Source organism: Aquarana catesbeiana, linkage group LG06 (assembly GCF_042186555.1).
Source record: "Aquarana catesbeiana isolate 2022-GZ linkage group LG06, ASM4218655v1, whole genome shotgun sequence".
NCBI classification, from domain to species: Eukaryota; Metazoa; Chordata; class Amphibia; order Anura; family Ranidae; genus Aquarana; species Aquarana catesbeiana.
Window position 1 is genome coordinate 367,192,867 of NC_133329.1, and position 24,622 is coordinate 367,217,488.

Below are 24,622 nucleotides of genomic sequence, written 5' to 3' on the forward strand. Positions count from 1 at the left end.
GAGATATTTGCCATATACGCTTGCGCCAATGTCATCGGCGCATGCGCACTGCACGGTCATGCCGTTTTTTATAGTGCCCATGCCATGACCATTGGCTTCCATGCACATGCGCAGGAGTGGCGTCACGCAACTCCAGCCAGTAACAGAGCCCGAGTCCACGGCCCCGGAAGGAAGAGGGGATGAAGATGGACGCGGCCACACAGCGGGGACAGCGGTGACATTGCAGGCTTCTTATGCAGGTAAGTGGCACATAATGGGCTAGTATGCAATGCATATTATGCTTTTACTTTGCAGGAAACAAAGAGGAAGTAAAACCCATCAGGGTTTACTTTCTCTTTAACTACAGTGTGTGTGTTTTTGTTTTTAAATGACAAGGCTAAATACCTTTTTTCACACCGCAGCTGTGCGGTCACAAGATCCCCCTCTGCTCTCCTTCCCCAATCTAAGCAGAGCAGTGGGAGGGGCTGAGATTTCCCTCTGATGTCAGCCAGCCAGCAGGAGGTCACATGGCCGCACAGCGGCCATGTGAGAAAAAGTATTTAGCCTTGTCATTTGAAAAAAACACACGCACTGTAGTTAATAACTGTTTAATCCTTAGGGGATACAAATACTTTTGGTGCATATTGCAACAGGAAGGGCGGGGAGGCGCTTAGCTCTCACGCTGACAGGCAGGGAAGGAGGGGGAGAGGCACGTAAACTGACCACGGTATTATGGCTCAGCAGCCATGATTACCCTAGTCAGCACACACAGGGGGACACAGTAACAGCCAGGATCAACCAGGTATTTTACAACATAAAAAAGGTCAAATTACATTGCACAAGCACTGTGCTATAGATCATACCCTAAAGGAACAGGATCTTTTTGGGGTTACAACCACTTTAACAATTTGTGTATTTAGCTGGTTGTCTGGAGTTCAGTGTTTAAGTAATAAGTACAAGTTATAACAAATAACATAACTCAACCAAATAACTGTCTATGTTTGATAATGTTTTAAAATGCAAACTGCTATAGAAGCTACAGAGTAATAACTAGAATTTGTTTACTTAATTTTAAACAGTGTAAAACATTGTGCTATCGGTAAATGAGCAATTGCTGAGTAATTTATACAGTGGTAATATAATATGAATAATATCTCCTTAAAATGTTTGCAACCAATGTTGTACAGTAAATAGAGGACAATGTATCAATTGTATAACGTACGTGCTGGCTTTTCTTACAGAAAGAATATAAGAAAACACTGGAACTGGAAATTAAAGGAAAAGGTCTATCAATGGGCTTGGATACTCCAGACTTCCAGAGAGCAAAGAATGCTACTGATATTGCCAGCCAGGTAAGTGCTGTGGTCTGTAGCAAATTATTTACCAGTTTTTGCTTTCTGAAGTTTACCCTTCAAAGATATGAATGGTATAAATACAGATTGCCATGCTTTTTTTGTTTAGAATTTTCTACTTTTTTAGGCTTTAAACTGTATTACTTTTCCAACAGATAAAATACAAACATTCTGCAGAAATGGAAAAGGGAAGCTACACATCTGTTGTAGATACACCAGAAATTATCCATGCTCAGCAAGTCAGAAATCTTTCAAGCAAGGTGGGTATAAATTCTATCATTAATACACTCCATGAGAACAACAAAGCTATAGTTATTTTTGCTTTTCTCTTATTCTAACTATGAAATGTATTTATATAGTAAGAATTTTTTTATGCATTAATCACTTTGAAAATAAATATAGAGGTCCAAGTGTAATATATGAGCCAAGTGGCAATCACATTAATAGGACAAGACTAAGCCCTATAAGATTTGATATCAGTGGAAGTGTAGTGTGTCGCTGAGAATCTTGCCATAAAGTGCAAGTAGGCACAGCTCCAATAAACATTATGGCAGACTTATCTTTGGGTTTACCTTCCCCCATGGTGAACAGGTCCATGACTCCCATTGCCACTTGGTGTGCTGCCACTGCTATCTTCTCTGCCACCATCTTTCCTCTTTGGCCATTGGGTGTCCACTGACCGTGCAACTGCTGTGCATGTATCATCATGCTGATGTTACATTTTCCTGCCACTTGGCTCCATCTTGCAGAGAAAGGGAAAGAGGTTTTTTTTGGGCAGAAGGGACATGCGAAGTCTATTTATATTTGTCCTAAAATACAGGAAGATTTCTACTTACAACCTACAATAAAAGGAAATCTTATTTTGCTTCTTAAAGGGAAACCACTATTTTGGTTTAAGATCAAGTTTGAGTTTTGAAATTGATGTTTTATATATTGGTTGATATAAAATACATATTTGTATCCCTGATAATTATTTACAACAAAAAAAACCTATACATCCCTGGTTAAACAAATCTTTCAGCCATTTTAGCAATTTACAATTACTTGTCCTGTCTAAAAGCAGGTACCACGAGGGGCCTGCTAATTCCTTCATTAGCCCTTCCCACATTACATTTTTTACTTTCTTTTAGATACATCGTTTTGTTGGAGATGTTTTTAGTTCTGTCACATAATGTCCCCTGATACTCCCTGTGGGGACCGTGGCAAGTCCTAAGTAATGTGAAGAACGCAGCTATGTTATGATTACATGTCATTGTTCTATGCATCATCTTTTTTGAGCTGAGGCAGCTTGAGGATGTGCCTCCAAGAGAGGTGTCCCTGGTGCCTTTGGCTCATAGGAAGTGGTTTGAATTATGCTAGTCGTCATTTAACCTGGAAAAGGTGTGGTGGACAAGACCAGAGGTGGATGCAGAGGGTAGCATTTTAGCATGGGGATGGTGATTACTGCTTTGGAAACTTTAACTACATATAGTTAAAGTATTTATATAAAACTATTTTGTTGATTTGTTTATCACAACTTTTCAGTTTCAACTTTTATGATTTTTTTTTTTTTGTTTTTGTTGTTTTTATTACTTTTATTTATACTCACGTTTTATATTTTCTGTTGTACAGAAAAAATACAAAGAAGAGGCAGAGAGAACCATGTCTTATTATGTACCTGTAGTAGACACACCCGAAATGCTGAGAGTTCGCGAGAACCAGAAGAACTTTAGCACTGTAAGTCATTTATCTCTCCTATGACTGCAGTTTGTTGAAAAAAAAAATGGAAAAGCAAATACAGCACTCAGTTCTGACTTTTGCACTATAGTAAGTCCAGATTTAAACTGGTAAAACTGTTGACTAAAGCTCTGTCTACAGTGATCTAGGCAACTATTCTGAGCACATGCACTGAGCTAAAGATGGCTAGACCTTCTGCATGTGTAGTGACTACAGAGGACGCTGGAGGATGAACACATTGTCAGGCTTGCTGGGCATAGAACTGCCATTAGTCTGCACTTGATGTCTCTTCTACTATTTAGGAGTTTGTTGAGGCAGATGGTGACGTTGCTGAATATTGATGACCAAAGCACAGTTGTTTTAGCTTCTTGGTGTGCATAAAAAGTTTTTATTGTACAGTACTTTTTTATTTTCCTATCATACATTTCCTAAAGTGATTTGCAAATTAGCATAATTGTTTGCTGGTTATTACAAGATCCTGTAGTTCTTTATGCAATGAAAATGTGATATCTGTGACCCTGGCTAAAATATTATGGAATATTTTTGCCTTAAGGCAATACAAATCTAAGTATACATTATTACAAAAAAAAAAACATGAAAAATACATATTACTAAAATTGTTATTTGCAATTTTGTTGTGAGACTAACTCCAGTCACACCTCATATTTCAGTTTGGCATAGTTGATAGTAAACTGAATGATAGTCCAATTAGAATGTTAAAAAAGGAAAAACTACTGCATGGAAATCCCACTGTTGGAGGCTCTAGGAGATATAAGAAATAGCTGATGATTCTGTGTCCATCCAAAACTGCAGTCAGTGCTTTTTTATGTTGGCATTATTCATTTCTTTTATTTTAAAAGGATATTTAAAATTCCTGCATGGATAATGCTTATAGGGGTCAGTTTGCATGTGTACATAGTTGCATCCAATGTTCCTCGAGAGGGCAAGTTGGGATTAGTTTTGACCCTTCATTTTTTTTTTTAGGTGGAGCTACTTGGTTAAATAATGTCTACCCATTTTCTTACTGTTCTGGCATTAACAAATAACATTGCGGCAAATTTATTGTCGAGGCACTTCTTCATGCAGCCACTAGCTCCTTTTAGTTAAAATTCATTGGGAAATGCTGAATGCTAACCATAGTAGCAGCATTTCCTGTTGGGGAAGTGGGTCCCCTGAAACAACTGTGTGCTGATTGATCGGTCACACCAATGCTCTGCATAGTTTTGCAGGGTGTGCTATTGTCAGTTAGGATGCCCTACAGACTCCACGACCCCTTGCCTCTGAAAGTTGAGGATCAGGGCACAGGGAAATTAAACCACTCAAACTTCAGCAAGGAATTTCTGAGGACAGAAAGGAGGTAAGTAAAAGAAAAAAACTACAATGGAAAACTGCAGACAGGTGAAGAGATAAGGTTTAACCAACTTGTTTAAGTCCAAATTTTGATCAATGTTCCAGTCATTGGAACGCCATAATCATAACAGGTAAGCTACCAGTCCTGAGATCTGTTTGCTAATTGTCAGCGATCTTTGGAAAATGTGTGCAAATGTTAATTTCCTGTCTCTACAACTGACTGCAAATGGTTGTGCTAAGTGAAACGTGATACATTTATGTTAATTCAAATGTACCATTGTCTCTTCCATTAAAAAAAGTATTCTACTAAAATGGGAATACTTTATTATGATTTTCGTTAAGTCTGTAATCTTCAGTGTTCTGATTTTGATCTTGATCTTCCTCCAGTAGCCAAATATTGAAAGCCCTACACTTCTCATAATCTAGAACTATGTTTTTTCCAAATGAATCTTAACAATTTCTACTCTTTTCTTATAGCTACAGTACCAGGGTGACCTTAAACAAAGTAAAGGAAAAGTCACAGTGGTTAAAGACACGCCAGAAATTCTGCGTGTTAAAGAAAATCAAAAGAATTTCAGCTCGGTACTTTTTTTAAGATTCTTTCAGTTCTAACACAAATAATACCATAATAAAGAAAAAAGGTATTCTAACCTAGACCTCTTAGGCACAAGCTAATATTAACGGCCACTGATACCATAAGCTACTGCTTTCTCTGCCTGCAGTATATAAACACCTTACCAACCCATCATGATAGGCAATGTTATAGTGATAGGACACATTTTAGGGTCTGATCAAAATTGTCTTAAGTCCTATATGTGTGTTTTGTGTTGGGTCTGTTTGTCTTGGATCTTTTTTTGTATTCTAAAATGGAACTCTAACCAAAAAATGTTTAGTTTTGGATAGTGTAGGATAATTATATTCTTTATCAGGTCATTATTGTTGTTTATGCTCAAGAAGATTTTACCTCATGTTTGTCCCAAAGATCCAAAAGACATTGATGTTGACTGCCTTCCATCTCTGGAGTGCATTCTCTATCAATTTCTCAGGAGATCCATTTTGGTCTGGAGACACCAGCAATAAAAATCTGACAGAGGACATATGCCTTTTCTGAGCTGTTCAAGCTATAAAAAAAGGTCTGTATGGAGTCCCATTTTTGTTAAAATTGTATTGTCCTTGCATGTTTTACCACTGTGTTTGTAAATGTCAAGCCTTCAATTTTCACATGTACAATATATATAAATGTTGACCACTGCTCTTTATCTTAAATTAGTTCTAAGATATAAAAGTAGACTGAGCCGAGGCCAACAACTTGCAGGGTAACTAAAATAACATCAGCCACATGGCACTTGCAAATAAAATGGTCATTTGTTTCAAGTGTTTCGAATACTGAACCTATTAAAAGTTGAATTTGTTAATGCTATTCTTTTCACCAGTCTCAAGCCTTAAACCAACAACAAAACCAAAAATGTTGTTTATTAACCTGTTACCTTGATTCTAACTTACAAGATACTGTACAAAGATGAAGTTGGAACAGGAACACCTATTGGGCACACCCCAGAGATGGAGAGAATTAAAAGAACACAGGATGCCATTAGCACGGTACAAATAATAATAGAAAAAAAAATACAAATAAAAATATAACAGTAATAATTTTAATATAGGAATGATTCAAGCTCACTAGTTGCCCCTTCTAATAACTTATGATCTAACAACTGCCATACTAAAATAGAAAAGTTGTCTACTTTATAACTACCATTATATTAACTTCCTCTAAACAAGACTGACAAGTAAAAATATGGCTACAACATTCTAAATTTGTAAATATTATTTATATTGATTAATATATTCAAATAGTATATTACTACTTAACGTAAACAATGCTAACAATATTTATCTTGAATTGATATTCAGCTTCATTATACATTTTTTTCCCATATGATTATGAGTACCAATTAAAAGTAAAATTGTGGCCAGACTAAATATATTTGCATATTTTAGAAATCAGCAAATAAATATTAAAACAAGCCCTCAATCACCTCTGTGACTACAGCCATTATGAAATAATTTCAACGTTTCCAGCGAAAGCTTTTGATTTTTACTTCCATTTTCTCTGGGCAGCTTGGCTTATCCTTGCAGGGAATGAGCCGTCTAATATCTAATGTAAATACAGGGCAAATGGGATGAAGAAAAAATAAATTCAATGACTTTTGAGGATGAATTGTTCCATAGTGGGTGTAATTATAAAAGTCAGTGAGGGCTTATTTTAAAGCTTAATCATTGCTCGTTAAGAATATGTAAATGCTTGAATGCACATAGCCTGGCCACAGTTCTACTGTAAACCGACAAAGAGTTAAAAACAGGCACCAAGAGGTGACTACACATTCCTGGTTTTATCTCCTTGAGCACTCTAGGAGCTCCCAAACCAGGGACCTCCTAGGGCAACTTTGGAACTAAAAAAAAAAAACGTTCGACATTCGGCCTGTGTGTATGTCGGTACGTTCCAACAGAAGCCAGACGTTTAGCCAATGGCGGGTGTTCTGGCGGGGGGGCCGTTCCCCTGTCAGAACACAACAGCTCAGCGGGGGGAGACCGCTGTACCTACTTTGCATAGTGAGTACAGCGGCCCCGACCAGAGCTGACCTATAGTGTGTACCAGACTTAAGGAAAATAAATCAGGTATGTTTAGGCACCTCTATAAGTCTATTCTTGACTTCTTATGTTATTTTCAACTTCTAAAGAGACCACAAACCTATTGTAATTTAATCTGTTGCAGTGGATCAGGAGGTAATTACTATAAACCTGATGTATCAATGAGTACATACTGAAAGATACAACTTTCCTCAGCAACAGGATTTAAACTTGTTTTGAAAGTCTAAATCTAATGTGAGACTATAGGGAGATAACTCCAGGTTTTAGAGAGAACTTTCTGAGACATTAGGCACATTTTGAGCTGAAGCAGAACTGATTCACTGGCAATTTACTAGAAAATGTTTAAAAACTCTGAAAAGGCAGTGTCAGTATCAGTTCAGTAAATAATTGTGCCATTGTTGATAACCTAGCCTGTAGACTTACTAGGTCTTCTGCCTACTCAATGATGGGTATTTTTTTCAGCAAATTAATAAGCCATACAGTGATAAAACTTGCTACTTATAAGTTCACATGCTGCGTTATCACTGACGTCACTAAATCTAAGGCTCCATGCACATGTGGCTTAAATAAACAGCAATTTTTAAGCCAGTGTACATGGAGCCTTAGACATACATTGCACTTTTACTGACATCCCTAGTCCGTAGTGAACAGACAGACAGACAGCAGTTTCAATTATGTTTTTAGTGTAGTAATATTAAATCAAGGCAAAAGGTAATCACATCCCAGGTACATACAGTCAAATGGCAACCATAAGGAAAATCGCTATTCGAGCCAGTCTTGTGCGGACAGATAAACAGGCAAAAATCAATAAGAGCCATTTATCGATTTATTGTTGCCATAAGATGATTTTTTTTAATAAAAAAAAAATAATTTAAATTCTCCTTTGCGTGGATGGTAGACAATCAGCTTGCTCACCACTATAATGGTACCTTATGGTAGCGGCCAATGAACCGGCTTGTTGATAGATTTGCTGCAGTGATGGAATCCTCATGCATCCCCTATGAAATCCACACAAACGGGGAAGGGGGAGGGAAAACACAACTTTAGTGTGGACGGGGAGACAATGTAGAGCCTCAACTGAGTCCATGATGGTATCCAGCGGTGAGTGGCAGCACAGCTAGCCAGCCGTACGTGTGGGGCCGGGAGACAGTCAAAGCAAGCCCCAATAGGAACCACTGAGCGTGAGACTCCCGGGCGTGACGTCAAATGCTCAGGGAGACCAGATTCAAAGCTAGGCTTGGAGCACAAGATGGTGGAGAGCAAGCCGAGAGAAGCAAGGAGAAAGCGTGGCTGTTGTCTGGACAACGCATATCGGGGCATGGCCCTTCCTCAGGTCATGTAACATGATCAGCCAATAGGAATTAAATAGGAATTGACTGCGGGAAGATTAACATTTTTAAAGAAACTAAGACAGGTTACATCCACCTCTACTATTCTCCCGGCCTCGTTTCCACCTACGGCTGGCTAGCTGTGCTGTCGCTCATGGCTGGATACCATCAGGGACCCAGTTGAGGCTCTACATCGTCTCCCGATCCACACTAAACTTGGGTTTTACCTCCCCCTTCCCCGTCTGTGTGGATTTCATAGGGGATGCATGAGGATGCCATCAATGCAGCAAATCTATCAACAAGTTGGTCCATTGGCCGCCACCATAAGGTACCATTATAGTGGTGAGCAAGCTGATTGTCTACCATCTACGCAAAAGAGAAAATCATCTTATGGCAACAATAAATGGTTCTTCTTATTGATTTTTGCCTGTTTATCTGTCCGCACAAGACTGGCTCAAATAGCACTTTTCCTTATGGCTGCCATTTGACTGTATGCACTTTTATCACATTTCTCCTGGTGTGTTCTTCCATATAGCTGCTTATTGGGCACAAGTAGGACATAAAGAATTACTCCCATTGTTACAAATGTCCCAGTTTTCTGGCGCCAGACTTTTTTTTGCTGTTTTCACATCCCAGATGCACACAACCCATCGCCATAATGAATACCATTCTGATGTCTTCCTGTAATGCATACATAGTCCATCACACACTCCTGTGTATAAACATACATGCAGTCATGTATGGAACTGTCTTATGTGCTAAATGTGCATTTTTGTTTCTCCATTGTGTGTAATTTCATAGATAAAATACAAGGAAAGTGTTGGACAAGGTACTTCAATTTCTGACCTTCCGGAAGTGAAACGCATAAAGGAGACGCAGAAGAACATCAGCTCGGTAGTGGCTGATTATGTTTATACTTTAGTCATGGTTTGCTGGTGCCCCTTATGCTTCCCCTTTACTAAAGAGCCCTTCTTATCCGCAGTTCCTTTCTAATGTCAGCATTATTCTAATGTCTCACTGTCTTTAAGCCATAGTCAATGTGTTAGTTTGCATTCCTTATGTAAATGAACAGAAATTATATTAACAGTTAAATACATAACTAACTGAAGGAATTTCCAGCCTGGTTTTCCTCTCCCCCCTTCCTCCTTATCATTGTCCTTTCCTTGTAACTGAAGGTTGTCCTAACTGTATTGATCTGACTTAATTCATTGACTAGTATTGTCAGGAACATACTGTATATATGATGTATTTGATGTACCTTTTCTGTATTCACTGGTCACCAATACATATCACTACTAATATATACTACTAGTTGATGAACCGTTAAGAACAACCTAATTTAGAATCATGTTATCTGCCGTAGGGAACATTTTTTTTTTACAATTATATAGCCATGCTGGCACCATGGTGACATTGAGAATTTATTTTGTAAAACGTGTATTGGTAGCCTCCCTAAGCAGTTCCTTTACATTGGGAAATCCTCCAAGTTGCTTGTTCGAAAAAAAAAAGAAGTTAAGAAATAGCCAGAAAATCAGTTGATACTTACATTTGACTTCATGGAGAAATCTTCAGGGACTGCATTTCAGCAAGGGGCAAACACGTATATAACTAAATCAAAAGCAGATTTGCATTTAAATTTGTTTTTAACAAATGTATTTTAATGATATCCTCATGCTGCATTTTACACTCTAAGGCACAGTGGGAGTTCATTTTGTATGAATATATTACTGACCATGTAAGGTGTTAACACCTCCTGGAAAAGAGTTGAAGCTGTAAATAGGGATAAGCAATATTGAAAGCTTTATTATCCCCAAACATTTTGTGAAATTCATGGGATTTGAGCAAAATTTCACCATTTTGGTAAATTGCAATCAGGTAACGGGAATGTATGAAATGAAAGTGGTTGTATACAGAGATATTTTCCTCTTTAAGGATAGGGTACACCATCAGTACAGGATTACAAAGGAAGCGTTTTAGAAGCAATATCATAAATAACTTTTTTTGACCTTGATTTGGTAATGTTTTCTTCTTCTCAGCTCAGCTTGGCCTGGGTCAGGGGCTGGGCTAAGCTGCCACACTTTAAATATACTGGTGACATTGCTTCAGCTTTTCAGGCCCTCTGTCCCATGCCATGTAGAATGGAGTTGTCAGTTAAGTATCTGATCTTCCCTTAATGTGTTTCTGCCTGTGTTGTGGGCAGCTAGGAGGATTATACCGCACAGTAAACTGAGTAGACATGGAGGGTCATTCACTAAGAAGAAGGCGCTGCACCAGTTCATACATTAATTGGTGCACTGGAAATGTCACTAATTTAATGTATGAACCATCGCACATTGAAGCGCAAATAGCGATAATAAACGCTCGCATATGTAAACTGCAACTGGTGCTAGGGCAACTGCAGTTTTCTCATTGATAATAATGCACGCCCAATACAATTAGTTAATTTCATCTAATTGGATGTGTCTTGTTAGTTGTTGTTAATTAGTAGGTGTTCTCAGTTACTTAACCCTTTTGATGCTAATCTCATTCCTATCACTTCTAATATATCTTTAAAATGTGTTTTATTTTTTTTTTTACCCAAATCTTTCAATACATTACAAAGAACAGAGAAGTGTTTCTAAACCCAATAAATTAATATTTTCCGATCTTGATCTTTAAAGGTGACCATACACTTCAATCAGTTAGATCTTAAATAAAATAGATTTATTGCAAGAGCCTGTTTGATTTCCCATAATTTGAATTAATTGTTCAAGTGCGTTTTCCATTGACCTATTTTGCCTAAATATCGAGTTGTACAGAGATTGGCCAATCAGTTTGCATAGTGCATGACCATCTTAAGTGCCAAATTTGGAATGTAGATGTGCCATGACCCACTTGTATTTTCCAAACAATATTTCTTGGGCATTATACAAGGCAAAGGAAAAAACACCTTTTTTCAAGACATGCTAGAGTGATCAGGAATCTTCAAACTACGGCTCTCCATCTGTTGCGGAACTACATATCCCATGAGGCATTGTAAAACGCTGACATTCACAGACATGACTAGGCATGATGGGAATTGTAGTTCCTGAACAACTGTAGGGCCGTAGTTTGAAGACCCCTGTGCTAGACCATTATTATGCCGCCAGAATTGGGAGTGTGGCATCTACCCAACTTCTCTCTGCTGGTGGACACAAGAACCTACATCTATAGATAGATAGATAGATAGATAGATAGATAGATAGATAGATAGATAGATAGATAGATAGATAGATAGATAGATAGAGATACACACACACTGAAGCAGGAAGCAATATACATTGGCCTGGAAGTGAATCTGTACACTGGAAGTAGGTGTGTGTTTTGAGGCCAAATCATTTAGACATACACACATGACTCACACAAACACCACCCCATGTAAAAATAAATAAAACATTTTCTTAGTTTGCAAATAAGGATCATTTCTTCCTCAAAGAACACTGAGCAGGGCATGGTGGTGAGAAGAAATTCACAGCAAGACAAGTAGCTTCCTGTAGGGGCGTAATGTCATTCCACCACTTCCGGAACCAGATATGTGCCACGGGTACATACCTCCGTGCGCATAGCAGTTGCACATCTCATATACACAGCAGTCATGCATTTAGATGCATTTGGCGCATCTAGCTGCAGGAACCCAATTTTTATGGAAATTAATAGTAAAGCGGATGCAGATTTTCAGGACTGGACTAACAAATATTTATAGTGAAAGGCAACTGGTGTTTTCTATTTTCTGTTTCTATTAAACAAGGTCTAAATGGGCCATTGACATGCATCACAGTTGAACTTAGGCATGTGTATTTGCAAAGTTAAACTAAATTAAATCCTTTCTTATTTTTGCTTGGGGATAGAGTGCAGAGGGATTAGAAGTCAGTTTTTGGGGATGTCTGTACCCCTGATGGGGTGAAGACACCTCCCACATTTTGCCAGTTTCTCCTTAAAATGTATTCACTTCCTGTCACATAGCCAAACAGGAAGTGAGGGTAAAACCCTACCAATGTCTTTCCCTGGGGACACACAAGTCAATCTAAATAGTTTCCCTGTTAGGTAAATTGCAGTCTAGCATTTTGCTGTGTACACCACAAATTATTAGGTATCTTGGACTTTGGGGTTTATTTACTAAAGGCAAATCTACTTTGCACTACAAGTGCACTTGGAAGTACAGTTGCTGGAAATCCAAGGGGGACATGCAAGGAGAAGCATCTTTGCTTCTACATGATTGGATGATAAAATCACCAGTGCTTCGAGTACACTTGTATTGCAGTGGATTTGCCTTTAATAAATACCAAGATACCTAATAATTTGGAGTTTACACAACAAAGTGCTAGAGTGCAATTTGCCTAATGGGGACACTAGTTAGATTGACCTGTGTGTCCCCAAGTAAAGACATTGGTAGGGTTTTATCCTCACTTCCTGTTTGGCTATGTGACAGGAAGTGAAGCTAATTTTCAGAAAAGGGACACAAAGCCCAACCTAAAAAAAACAAGCAGGGGTTATAACACTTACTTGGTTTCCCTCAAATGGCCACAATTGGAATAGAATTGTGTTGAGCTAGATTTTAGCTCAGTGCTCTAAATCAGTGGTTCTCAACCCTGTCCTCAAGTAACCCCAACAGACCAGGTTTGCGGGTTTTCCTTCATCTTGCACAGGTGCTGTAAATCAGAGTCAATGGCTTGGTATTTTGGACAGCTATTTTAGCTAAGGTAAATTCCCAAAATATGTCCTGTCGGGGGTACTTGAGGACTGAGTCTGAGAACCACTGCGATAAAATGGAAAATTGAATAATTACCTCTCTGTAATTTTCCTTTTCCTGGAGCCTATCCATGGCAGCATACGCACAATCCATGCATATGCTGCCATGAAGGCACCAGGAAAGCAGCTTTTAGACAAATCACACTTTTTTTGTTTTGCCATGCCAATCAGCCTAGTTAAGCTGCAGCTGGGAAATCTGTTGCATGAAATTTGTTTTGGGGGGGTGTAACATGCATTACTTGAATTGAGCATGCATCTGCAAAACAAATTATTTACAAAACACATAAAACATACAAATTTGCTACAAATTTTATTGGTCAACAAAACAGGACTTGGAAAAGAGCAAGGGAAGCAAAAAACACATGTATGTTAATTTGAGACACTAATAGAATATGGCTTTGAGGTCTGACCATTTTGCAGAGGAAATTAACAGGAGTTAAAAGGACTGCGCCTACAAACGGACAGTCATTTAAGGATTTAAACATTTATTAGTCACAACATCTTGAGAAATATTTTGCAAAATAATGTAGCACAGACAATTAAATCAAAGTGAAACTAACAACCTACAAACAACACACATTGACAACATCAAAAATATTTCAGGGAAAAATATCCCCCCCCCCAAAAAAAATAAACAAAAGTAAAAAAAATACTTGCTCTATAACACATCTGTTTTGCAAAGATATAAACTCTATAAGGACAAATGTACTCTTGACACACACACACACACACACACACACACACACCCTTTTAGGAGGAGCTAGAGGAGCGAGAGTCTTTTTGCATAATTTCAACAAGGTGTATGTCACATGTTGGCAATGTAACATGCTAACATGACCTGTGTGCAAATATCCTTAAAAAAATACATAAAGGTGAACCAGCGTAAAAAAATTTTTTGTCAAGATTAGAGGTGTGCCCATTCAACCCATGCAATTGCATGTACGTTGCTTAACATTTACTAAGATTTTGGCCGCGCAGTCAACAAATTTATTTGAACGGGCGCAAGAGCCGCTTGCTTATGCGCACTGCTTACATTGATCTGACGCAGTTCTAAACGTACTTGCAAGCGCAGCAGGCTTTCTCTGAAAAAGTTACTTTCTCATTCTATTTTGGGCATATTTTTTACTTGGGCAGTTGTTACTAAACTTCCTCACATCATAATATTGGCTCCTCCATCTTCTGTTAATATTGAATTGGAGATGCCGTGCGCCATATTGTAATATGTCCATATTGGCGCACAGATTGCATTGAGATCGCTATAGTAAATGGGGGATTCAAGCTCTATGGAAATGTGCGTTTCCCCTCGCCATGCTCCTCTGACGGCGCACGGCTTTAGTAAATCACCCCCATGGTTTACTTACTAAAAGAAGAAGAGCATCCGCACTGCATTAGCAATGCTGCAGAGGCTCTCTGTGCCCACGGGTTGTTACCACAGTGAAGAAAGTAGTCAGAGTGACTAAAAAAAAAAATATCTGTTTATTTTGCCAAAGTGCAGAGATTATAAAAAAATTGAGAAGTCCTGCAGTTTTTTGGTGGGTTTACAACCACTTTAAATGAGCAAGGGGGTTCTCTGCCTTCATGCTGATTCAACGGCTTCAACACTTTCTGGGCCAGTGACTGCAGTTATGTAGATTAGAAATTCTGTCTTTACTCTGGATTTCTAATCTGGATGCCTGTTTGAGGTCTTAGCATCCTTAGAAGGAGGTCAGCATATGTGTTTCTCTCAGTACAAATTTTTCTTAATGTTTTAGGTTTTATAAATGTATGAAAACAAGAACAATACTGAATTTTACATGTTACTCGTTTTAAGGTTTGTGTATACTGGAGGTCTGCTCCTTCCCTTTTAAACCGTTAATAATTCAGGTGGGAATAGAAATATAACTGTATCACATATATAATTCTTTGGAAAAATCTATTAGAAAAAAAAAAAATGCCCTTTTTACCTCTTCTTTCTAAATGGTGTATATTGATTAGCACTTGAGGATCTTATGCAGTGTTAACTAAACATTATCCTCAAGTGGTGAGTAAAATTGACCACATAAGCAAAGGCAAGCTACCTATATACACAAACCACATAGAAGTGTTTTTAGGTCATTAGAGAATAATTGAACATAGGTATTGGTGCTATTTTGAGTGCTCTTTTGTGTCTCCAGGTTATGTACAAGGACAGCTTGGGGCAGGGCACCCCGACACCCATGACTCCAGAAATGGAGAGGGTCAAACGCAACCAAGAGAACATTAGCATGGTATTTTCAAATTTAAGAAATTGGTTTAAATTCCCTCTAACAACAACATTAAATTAATGACATTATAACCATCACTGGTCATTTTGATGAATGCCTGATGATGATTTTTATTAAAACGTATATTAACATAGATATATACACCTCATAAGAAATTCTAAATAATTACTTACTTTCCCAAGAAACCCTAAAACATGACTAATTAATTAATGGTTCATGATAAACCTTTTAAACCTTTATCCATTAAACAATTACATTACTTACTGTATCTAGGTTGTACTATATCAACAGTCTATTAACATGACTATGTTGCTGGGTTCGAAAAATGTAGCAAAGTACCACATGCAAAAGAAGAGTTTTTAACTCGTCTGTCCCTCCATCTGTTTAGCCAATCTTCACTTTCTAGCACATCAATCTATTTTTCACATCTGACATACCTCCTGGTCTCCTGCTGCACGCTGTGGTTCCTTATTTCACTGCAGGATACAGCACTGACACAGGGACCAGCGAAAGGAACCAAAATAGGATACGATGGGGGACGTATGCATTCAACACTCCCAAAGTGTTGAAGGTGGAGATTTTTTTAGGCATAGCGTAGCTCTTTAACAGAGTGAAGATCAAAGCAACTGGTGGTGAGATAGGTGAGTACAAAGCTTCTAAGTTTGCTAGTAAAACTTCTTTAACCCAGCAACAAAGTTACTTTAAATATGATATTTGATATGCGACATGTGATATTTGACCAGCTCTCTACTGACCTTTCCTTCTATCAGTCATTGCTCAGAAACTATTTAACAAAGCTTTTTTCTGAACAGCTATGTGTTTCGTTTTTTTAAACACGGGGTACCTTCTTGTACCATCAGATTATGTACAAAGAAAACTTGGGAACAGCAACACCAATGCCTATGACTCCTGAGATGGAGAGAGTAAAGCGCAATCAAGAACATATTAGCTCGGTATTTGCCAAAACTAAAAAGATGCCTCTAAAGTCTCACTTAAAATCCCTCACTATAACATCTTTAACTTTGACCTTAATAACCTAAATTGTAAATGAATTACCTTATTAAATTTCTATTCACACACTGCATTTAGATGCATTTCAACCTCATAACATTTTTAACATTATTCTCCTTGGGGTTGATATACTGAAGAAAATAGATCTTTTCCTTTGCATGGGAAATTCCCCTTATCTTTGTGTATGAGGTGAGCCTCTGATGACTTCCATCATCTAGTCACGTTCAAGCAAAAATACAGTCTTTTTATTTTCTTTGTACGTGATTTGATATTCTTTGCAAAAGGAACAGCCTATTTGCCTTCAGTAAATCCACCCTGTTGTCTTAATCAGTCCCCTCTACTTTTCCTTGTTATTCTGTTCTTTAGCTGTCTTGCAAATGTTTCAACAAAACCCTACTTTATACCTTATTGTTCTGTTAACTCCCAGTGCATTGTTTCTTAAACATAAATACTTATTTTCTGTCTACGACAATTACATTTGTGACTTAATATCTGCTATACAACATCCCTCCTAATTCCAGAACTTGCACTTTTTTCTTCAAAATTCAATAACTGAACATACTTTTATTGCTAAAACCACACCATTCCCCACAGAAATTCCATCACTTACCATTAACTTAAATTATCAATTAAATATTCCTACTCATCCACTTTGAACACTGTTTTCATTACTCCCTGTATGTTTTAATGGCTATTCTGTTTATCCCAATGCATTTAAATTCCATAGATAACTTTTTAACTTTTTTTTTTTTTTAACTTTTAATTTTGTAACATATTTCATTACTTTCCAAAAATTAATCACATCTTTTATGATTTTTGCATTAAAAAAAAACTTTTGAAATCCTCTCTTTAACATAATCCAGAAGTATGGCTTTGTGTTTGTGACCCTTCCCTATATTTATAATGTGTGAACAATATATTATCTTATATTGTCTATTTTTCGTTCAGAACAACTATATTTTCAAGGTAATTATATTTTTTTAATAATTTATAAAATGTGCTTAGGATCTTAGACTCTAAAATTATATAAAAAACAAGCCTCAAATAATATATCTACAGTGAGGCAGAAAAGTATTTGATCCCTTGCTGATTTTGTATGTTTGCCCAATGAAATAAAAAAGATCACTCTATAATTTTAATGGTAGGTTTGTTTTTACAGTGAGAGACAGAATAACAACAAAAAAATCCAGAAAAACATATATAAAAAAAAGTTATAAATTTATTTGCATTTTAATGAGTGAAATAAGTATTTGACCCCTTCACAAAACATGACTTTGGTGGCAAAACCCTTGTTGGAAATCAGAGGTCAGACATTTCTTGTAGTTGGCCACCAGGTTTGCACACATCTAAGGAGGGATTTTGTCCCACTCCTCTTTGCAGATCCTCTCCAAGTCATTAAGGTTTCAAGGCTGACGTTTGGTAACTCGAACAGTCAGCTCCCTCCACATATTTTCTATGGGATTAAGGTCTGGAGACTGGCTAAGCCACTCCAGGACCTTAATGTGCTTCTTGAGCCACTCCTTTGTTGCCTTGGTGAAGTTCTCCTGTCCCCTTAGCAGAAAAACACCCCCAAAGCATAACGTTTCCACCTCCGTGTTTGGTGTTCTTGGGGTTAATAGGCAGCATTCCTCTTCCTCCAAACACGGCAAGTTGAGTTGATTTTGGTCTCATCTGACCACAACACTTTCACCCAGTTCTCCTCTGAATCATTCAGATGTTCATTAGCAAACTTCAGACCGGCTGTACATGTGCTTTCTTGAGCAGGGGGATCTTGCGGGCGCTGCAGGATTTCAGTCCTTTACGGCGTAGTGGGTTACAAATTGTTTTCTTGGTGACTATGGTCCCAACTGCCTTGAGACAAGATTCTCCCATGTAGTTCTGGGCTGATTCTTCACCATTCTCATGATCATTGAAACTCCACGAGGTGAGATCTTGCATGGAGCCCCAGACCGAGGGAGATTGACAGTTATTTTGTGTTTCTTCCATTTGCGAATAATCTCACCAACTGTTGTCACCCTCTCACCAAGCTGCTCGACGATGGTCTTGTAGCCCATTCCAGCCTTGTGTAGGTCTACAATCTTGTCCCCGACACCCTTGCACAGCTCTTTGGTCTTGGCCATGGTGGAGAGATTGGAATCTGATTGATTGCTTCTGAGGACAGGTGTCTTTTATACAGGTAACAAACTGAGATTAGGAGCACTCCCTTTGAGGGAGTGCTCCTAATCTCAGCTCATTAGCTGTATAGAAGACACCTGGGAGCCAGAAATCTTGCTGATTGATAGGGGATCAGATACTCTTTTAACCACTTCACGCAAACTGCCGTACCTGTATGTCGGTACTTTGATGCTAAATACCACTGTTATGGCAGCTAGCTGCTGCCATAACACCGGTATTTTCAGAAACGGCATGTGGTTCTCTTTTTGATAAAAGTGGTCTCTGTTGCGGATTCATCGCAAGATCACTTTTATCTGAGCCGTCGGTAGCGGCGGAGACGATCGTGTCCTTTCCCCTCTGAGTCTGGATGCCGAATGAGGGAAAGGTGACCCCACACTTGGTGTCATTGCATTAGATGGCGGAAGCGACGTCAAATGTCACTTCTACCCAATGGTCTTTTTTGCAAAAAAAAAAAAAAAAAACATGACATTTGATTTATTTTTTTTATTGCATTTTAGTGTAAATGTGAGATCTTAGGTCTTTTTGACCCCAGATTTCACATATAAGAGGTCCTGTAACGCTTTTTTCTATTACAAGGGATGTTTAATATGTTTAATGTTGTAATGTTGTAATAGGAATAAAAGTGACCCAAATTTTTTTTAAAAGGACAGTGTAAAAATGAACAGTGAAATTGGGTTGCTTAAGGCTCTACTTTGTTCTGCTAAATACACAGAACATTTTGAGGCTTGCTCTTTTTTTTTCTTCTTTTTTTTGAATCGTCAAAGAATGATTGTAAAAAGTTAAGAGTAACCCAAATTCTGCAAAATGTTTAAAATGGTTAATCCTGCCTACCCTTATAATCTGTAGGTTTTATACAAAGACAATCTGGGGAAAAGCACCCCCACTACAGACACTCCAGAGTTGGAGAGGGTCAGACGCAATCAAGAAAACATTAGCATGGTACTTTCTGCAGCAATATTCTAATATCAAACTGCTTAAACAAAACTGACCGCTGTCGTTTTTAGAAATAAATCATGAGACTATAACACCAGTAACAAGGCCTCCGTTTTCCCTTGGCAGCAACATAATTTACAGTTTTGCTTACTCTAATTTTTATCTTATTTTTATTCGCTTTTGTACTGGGTTAGATCAACCCAAATTCCTCCAAAATCTCCTTCCAATTAATAATCTAGATATTTTCTGAACAGCTTTGAGGATGTTATTATAAAAAATCCAGGTCATCTGGTGCTCCTGAAGAAGTTGGCATATGAGATTAAATTTCCATTGTATGAAAAAAAACTAAAAACTTTTATAACTGGCTTACACAATTTCTGAACAATGAAATTTACAATTTAATAATAGCAGCAATGTTTTACTGCAGCAAACATGTTTTTGCAAGTCGTGACTATGTATTTCTGCTATTGCTTCAAGCCTAACAGTATCTTCTCTTACAACCTCCACCTATGTGCAGTGTTATGTGACCCTAAACAATAACACTATCAATATATTATGCTTGTATGTACTGTGATATATAAATGCTTCTTTGTACACTTTAGGTGTCATATAAAGAAAATTTTGGAAAAGCCACCCCAACACCTGTAACCCCAGAGATGGAGCGTGTTAAACGCAACCAAGAAAATATTAGCTCGGTATTTTTATGTAACTCAGCGAAGGCATTAATTCTTAAAACATATTACTCTTTAATTTGTGCTGTGTATGCCTATGTTAATCTAATTACAATAGATAGATAATATTTTTGCACTTAAACAAAGTGAATAAAAAAATACAGTTAACATTTTGAAAACTAAAATATAACATTATTTTCCTATTAAAAATATAACACTTAAAAACTAGAATATTGATGAATATAAATTTGGACTTTTTTATTTTCTGTTTGAAAAGGCCTTTTTGCCACCTGTGTCCTTTTTGGGAAGATTTTCTCTTACTTCCTGTCCTAATTATTTGCTATTTCTCAGGGGATGACAGGACAGAAAGTAGGAGAAGGAGAAAATCAAGCAATAAAAATATATCTTCTCAAAATTGTCCAAAACATGAAACAAAACATAAAACAATTGGCTAGATATAAAGTGGTTCTAAAGGCAGAAGGTTTTTTTAATCTTAATGCATAGACCTTCTGTGTGCAGGAGCCCCCCTAATATTTACCTGGGCCCATCTCGATCTTGCGATGTTGCACTAGAGCCTCAGTTGTCCAAGGACTGTTCCTCCTAATTAGCTAAGACCATTGGCTCCCGCTGCTGTCAAAAACAGTGAGCCAATGAGGAGGGAGGGGGGCAGGGCTGAGCCACAGCTCCGTATCTGAATGGACACACAGAGCAGCGCCTCGGGTGCCCCAATAGCAAGCTGCTTTCTGTGGGCGCACTCAGCCGGAGGTAGGGTCCAGGTCAACCCGAGAAGAGAAAGATTTGGGCTGCTCTGTGCAAAATCACTGCACAGAGCAGGTAAGTTTAACATGTTTGTTATTTTTTAAATGAAAAACAAAAAAAGACAAAACTTTCAAAGCGGAGTTCCACCCAAAAGTGGAACTTCCCCTCGTTGTATACTGTAAAGTAGTAACCAAAGTAAATGCAACATTTAAAATTATTGTTAGATATTAGCCTTTTCCAACCAAATTAGAGAACAGTTTTTGATTCAGTTTTTATGATTTCCACCCAACACCCCTGGTCAAGCCTGTTCTGCGAATGTGTGGCTACACTTGCCTCCTTCATAGGCATTACCATGTATGCTAAGAGCAGATTTGGGTGCATGTGTTTGGCAGAGCCGGGCAGGAGAAAAGCTTTGGGCTATCTCTATATTTCCAACTGCTTTTGTAGATCTATGGCCACCTTGTGAATATGAGAGCTTTCAACAGGAACACAGGGAGGTGACCTCAAGCTAGGACAATTAAAGTTTAAGGGTAACTTTAAAAAGTTTTACTTTACCGAGAGAGTACTAGAGTCAAGACAGAAGTAAATATAAAAATGCTTGGGACCGGTGTATCCTCTGACTAAAATGTTAGAATTTGGCAGACTTTATGGACCTTCTAGCCTTTTTATGGTGTCAATCTCTTTTGCTTCTATGTTTCTAGTTATACAGCGATATAACATTTCAAAAACTCCCTGAAGAACGAATGGTACTGAAGCAACTGCAGTAACCATTACAATAGAAATGTTAAAAACCAATCGCCTTGGTGTTGAACTACAAACATGACTAATATAAACCTGTAGTAATATTAATATTAATAGGGAGACTACAACAATCACATTTTTGTTAAATAATTAACTTCTCTTTAACAATTTTCTAAGAAAAAATAAATCTGTAACTAATTTCAAGGTTTCAGCCTTCTGACAATCAGGTAAGAAATAAATCAGTGTCCTGACCCCAGTGGCTTGTGCTCTAGTTACTTACGATTTGTTGCTAGTAATATAACTACTGCTTTCAATAACTCTTCTACTACCCGGATAGAAAAATGAGCCTTGTGCAGTCCAATCACTATTTGTTTCTTCATCCTCAGGTTCTATACTCTGACCAGTTCCGTAAGCAGATACAAGGCAGAGCTGCCTATGTAATGGATACACCTGAAATGAGACGTGTTCGTGAATCTCAGCGCCATATCTCATCGGTAATACTGCATGCTATTGTTTTAGTTTTTATGATTAATATGTACCAATGTTTTACCTGCCTAAACTTTGCACAGCTCTGCACTTCAGTGCAGCCTTGTTTAGCAGAAGAGGGGACCTGATCTTTTTTCTACTGCACTTTAAAGTGTTACTAAACCCACAACAGTAAAACCAGTCTGTATAGCAAAACATGCTTGTTATACTCACTGTGAAACCTAAGGGGTTATTCCTCCGCATTGTGTAAAACAGCTGTTTGATCCTGTCTTCTCTGATCCTACCCTTCTTTTACTGTCCCCGATCCATCTGCTAATAGTACAGAACCTTGGAAGCACTCTGCACATGCTCAGTTTGGTGTTTTTCTAGAGAGGTTTTTTGGGGGGTGCATGTGATCAGCACAGGACCAATCAGCACTGTCCAGACAGAGGGTCAGGGGTCATGCAGCCTCATAGGACAGTCAGAGGAGAATGAAACTCCTCCTACAGTGCTCAGCTGGACACTGATAATAGTCACAAGACTGCTAAATACTGCTGAGGGAAAAAGGTACTTAGCCATTTATATTTACTAAAATAATTGCATTTTCATGTTCTGTGTACTGTGGGAGTCCTGGGTTTAGTAACACTTTAACTCACAGGTACCCTCCCTACCACCACCCTGTGACTTGACAGTGAAAGAATAAGAAGCACACCAATATCAATCTGCCCTCTCTTCCTATTAACATATTCATTGCAGCACACCTGATTTGCTCCTGGTGCTATTTGTCCTAAGCCCTTTCTGAGCATTGCTGCATAGACTGTATGGTAGACTGCAAAAAGCTAATGTGTAGTCAAAATTAGGAACTCACACTGATTTAATAAAAATACATTTAATGGTGTATTAATTATTAGAGAGCTGCATTAATTAATGCATTTATATCTGCCTGGAGTTCAGTTTGAACATGCCCTGGCATCAGCTTATTGGGGAAACAGAGAATGGACAAGATTTTTAAACCTGTTTGATAAGTATTCCCCATAATATGTTCATTGGGAAGGATCCACTGCCAAGATGAGATTGTAGCCAATTGACTACGGTCCGTGATACTTTATTTGCACTAACAAACCATTTTTCAAGACAAGCTTTTGTGGTATGTCCCCTTCTTCAAGGTCCAAGGGGACATACCCCGAAAGCTTGTCCTGAAAAATTGTATGTTAGCGCAAATAAAAAAAGTATCATGGACAGTATTTAAAGCGGAGTTCCACCCTCAAAAAAGTCTTTTAACCACTTAAGGACCGCCTCACGCCGATGTACGTCGGCAAGGCGGCACGGGCAGGCAAAATCACGTACATGTACGTGATTTGCCTCCCGCGGGTGGGGGGTCCGATCGGACCCCCCCCTAGGTGCCCGAGGCGGTCCTGTTTTGTCCCCCGGCGATCAGAGGTGAGGGGGAGGCCATCCGTTCGTGGCCCCCCCCTCGCGATCGCCGCCGGCCAACCAGATCACTTCCTTTGCTGCTGTATGCTAAACAGCAGCAAAGGAAATGATGTCATCTCTCCTCGGCTCGGTATTTTCTGTTGCAGCGCCGAGGAGAGAAGACTTCACTGTGAGTGCACAACACTACACACACAGTAGAACATGCCAGGCACACAAAACACCCCGATCCCCCCCCCCCCCCATCGCCCCCCGATCCCCCCCCAATCACCCCCCCCCTCCCTGTCAAAAACTGACACCAGCAGTTTTTTTTTTGTTTTTTTTCTGATTACTGCATTGGTGTCAGTTTGTGACAGTTACAGTGTTGGGACAGTGAGTATTAGCCCCCTTTAGGTCTAGGATACCCCCTAACCCCCCCAATACAGTTTTAACCCCTTGATCACCCCCTGTCGCCAGTGTCACTAAGTGATCATTTTTCTGATCGCTGTATTAGTGTCGCTGGTGACGCTAGTTAGTGAGGTAAATATTTAGGTTTGCCGTCAGCGTTTTATAGCGACAGGGACCCCCATATACTATCTAATAAATGTTTTAACCCCTTGATTGCCCCCTAGTTAACCCTTTCACCACTGATCACCGTATAACCGTTACGGATGACGCTGGTTAGTTCGTTTATTTTGTATAGTGTCAGGGCACCCGCCGTTTATTACCGAATAAAGGTTTAGCCCCCCGATCGCCCGGCGGTGATATGCGTCGCCCCAGGCAGCGTCAGATTAGCGCCAGTACCGCTAACACCCACGCACGCGGCATACGCCTCCCTTAGTGGTATAGTATCTGAACGGATCAATATTTGATCCGATCAGATCTATACTAGCGTCCCCAGCAGTTTAGGGTTCCCAAAAACGCAGTGTTAGCGGGATCAGCCCAGATACCTGCTAGCACCTGCGTTTTGTCCCTGCGCCCGGCCCAGCCCAAGTGCAGTATCGATCGATCACTGTCACTTACAAGGCACTAAACGCATAACTGCAGCGTTCGCAGAGTCAGGCCTGATCCCT

The 24,622-nt window shown here is 38.8% G+C and overlaps 1 protein-coding gene across 22 annotated transcripts in view; it reads left to right on the forward strand.

The window, feature by feature from the left end:
• Positions 1–24,622, forward strand: part of NEB (nebulin) — a 309,390-nt gene that overhangs the window by 270,503 nt on the left and 14,265 nt on the right. For 9 of the 22 annotated variants that reach the window (XM_073634160.1, XM_073634162.1, XM_073634163.1 and 6 more), the window contains 11 exons: positions 1,221–1,331; positions 1,487–1,591; positions 2,943–3,047; positions 4,875–4,979; positions 5,904–5,996; positions 9,176–9,268; positions 15,295–15,387; positions 16,245–16,337; positions 19,417–19,509; positions 20,106–20,198; positions 22,061–22,168. In XM_073634160.1, the coding sequence (XP_073490261.1) occupies positions 1,221–1,331; positions 1,487–1,591; positions 2,943–3,047; positions 4,875–4,979; positions 5,904–5,996; positions 9,176–9,268; positions 15,295–15,387; positions 16,245–16,337; positions 19,417–19,509; positions 20,106–20,198; positions 22,061–22,168 (1,092 nt within the window). The remainder of the gene's footprint in view (positions 1–1,220; positions 1,332–1,486; positions 1,592–2,942; positions 3,048–4,874; positions 4,980–5,903; positions 5,997–9,175; positions 9,269–15,294; positions 15,388–16,244; positions 16,338–19,416; positions 19,510–20,105; positions 20,199–22,060; positions 22,169–24,622) is intronic. The other 13 variants (XM_073634165.1, XM_073634164.1, XM_073634167.1 and 10 more) reach the window with 13 other exon arrangements.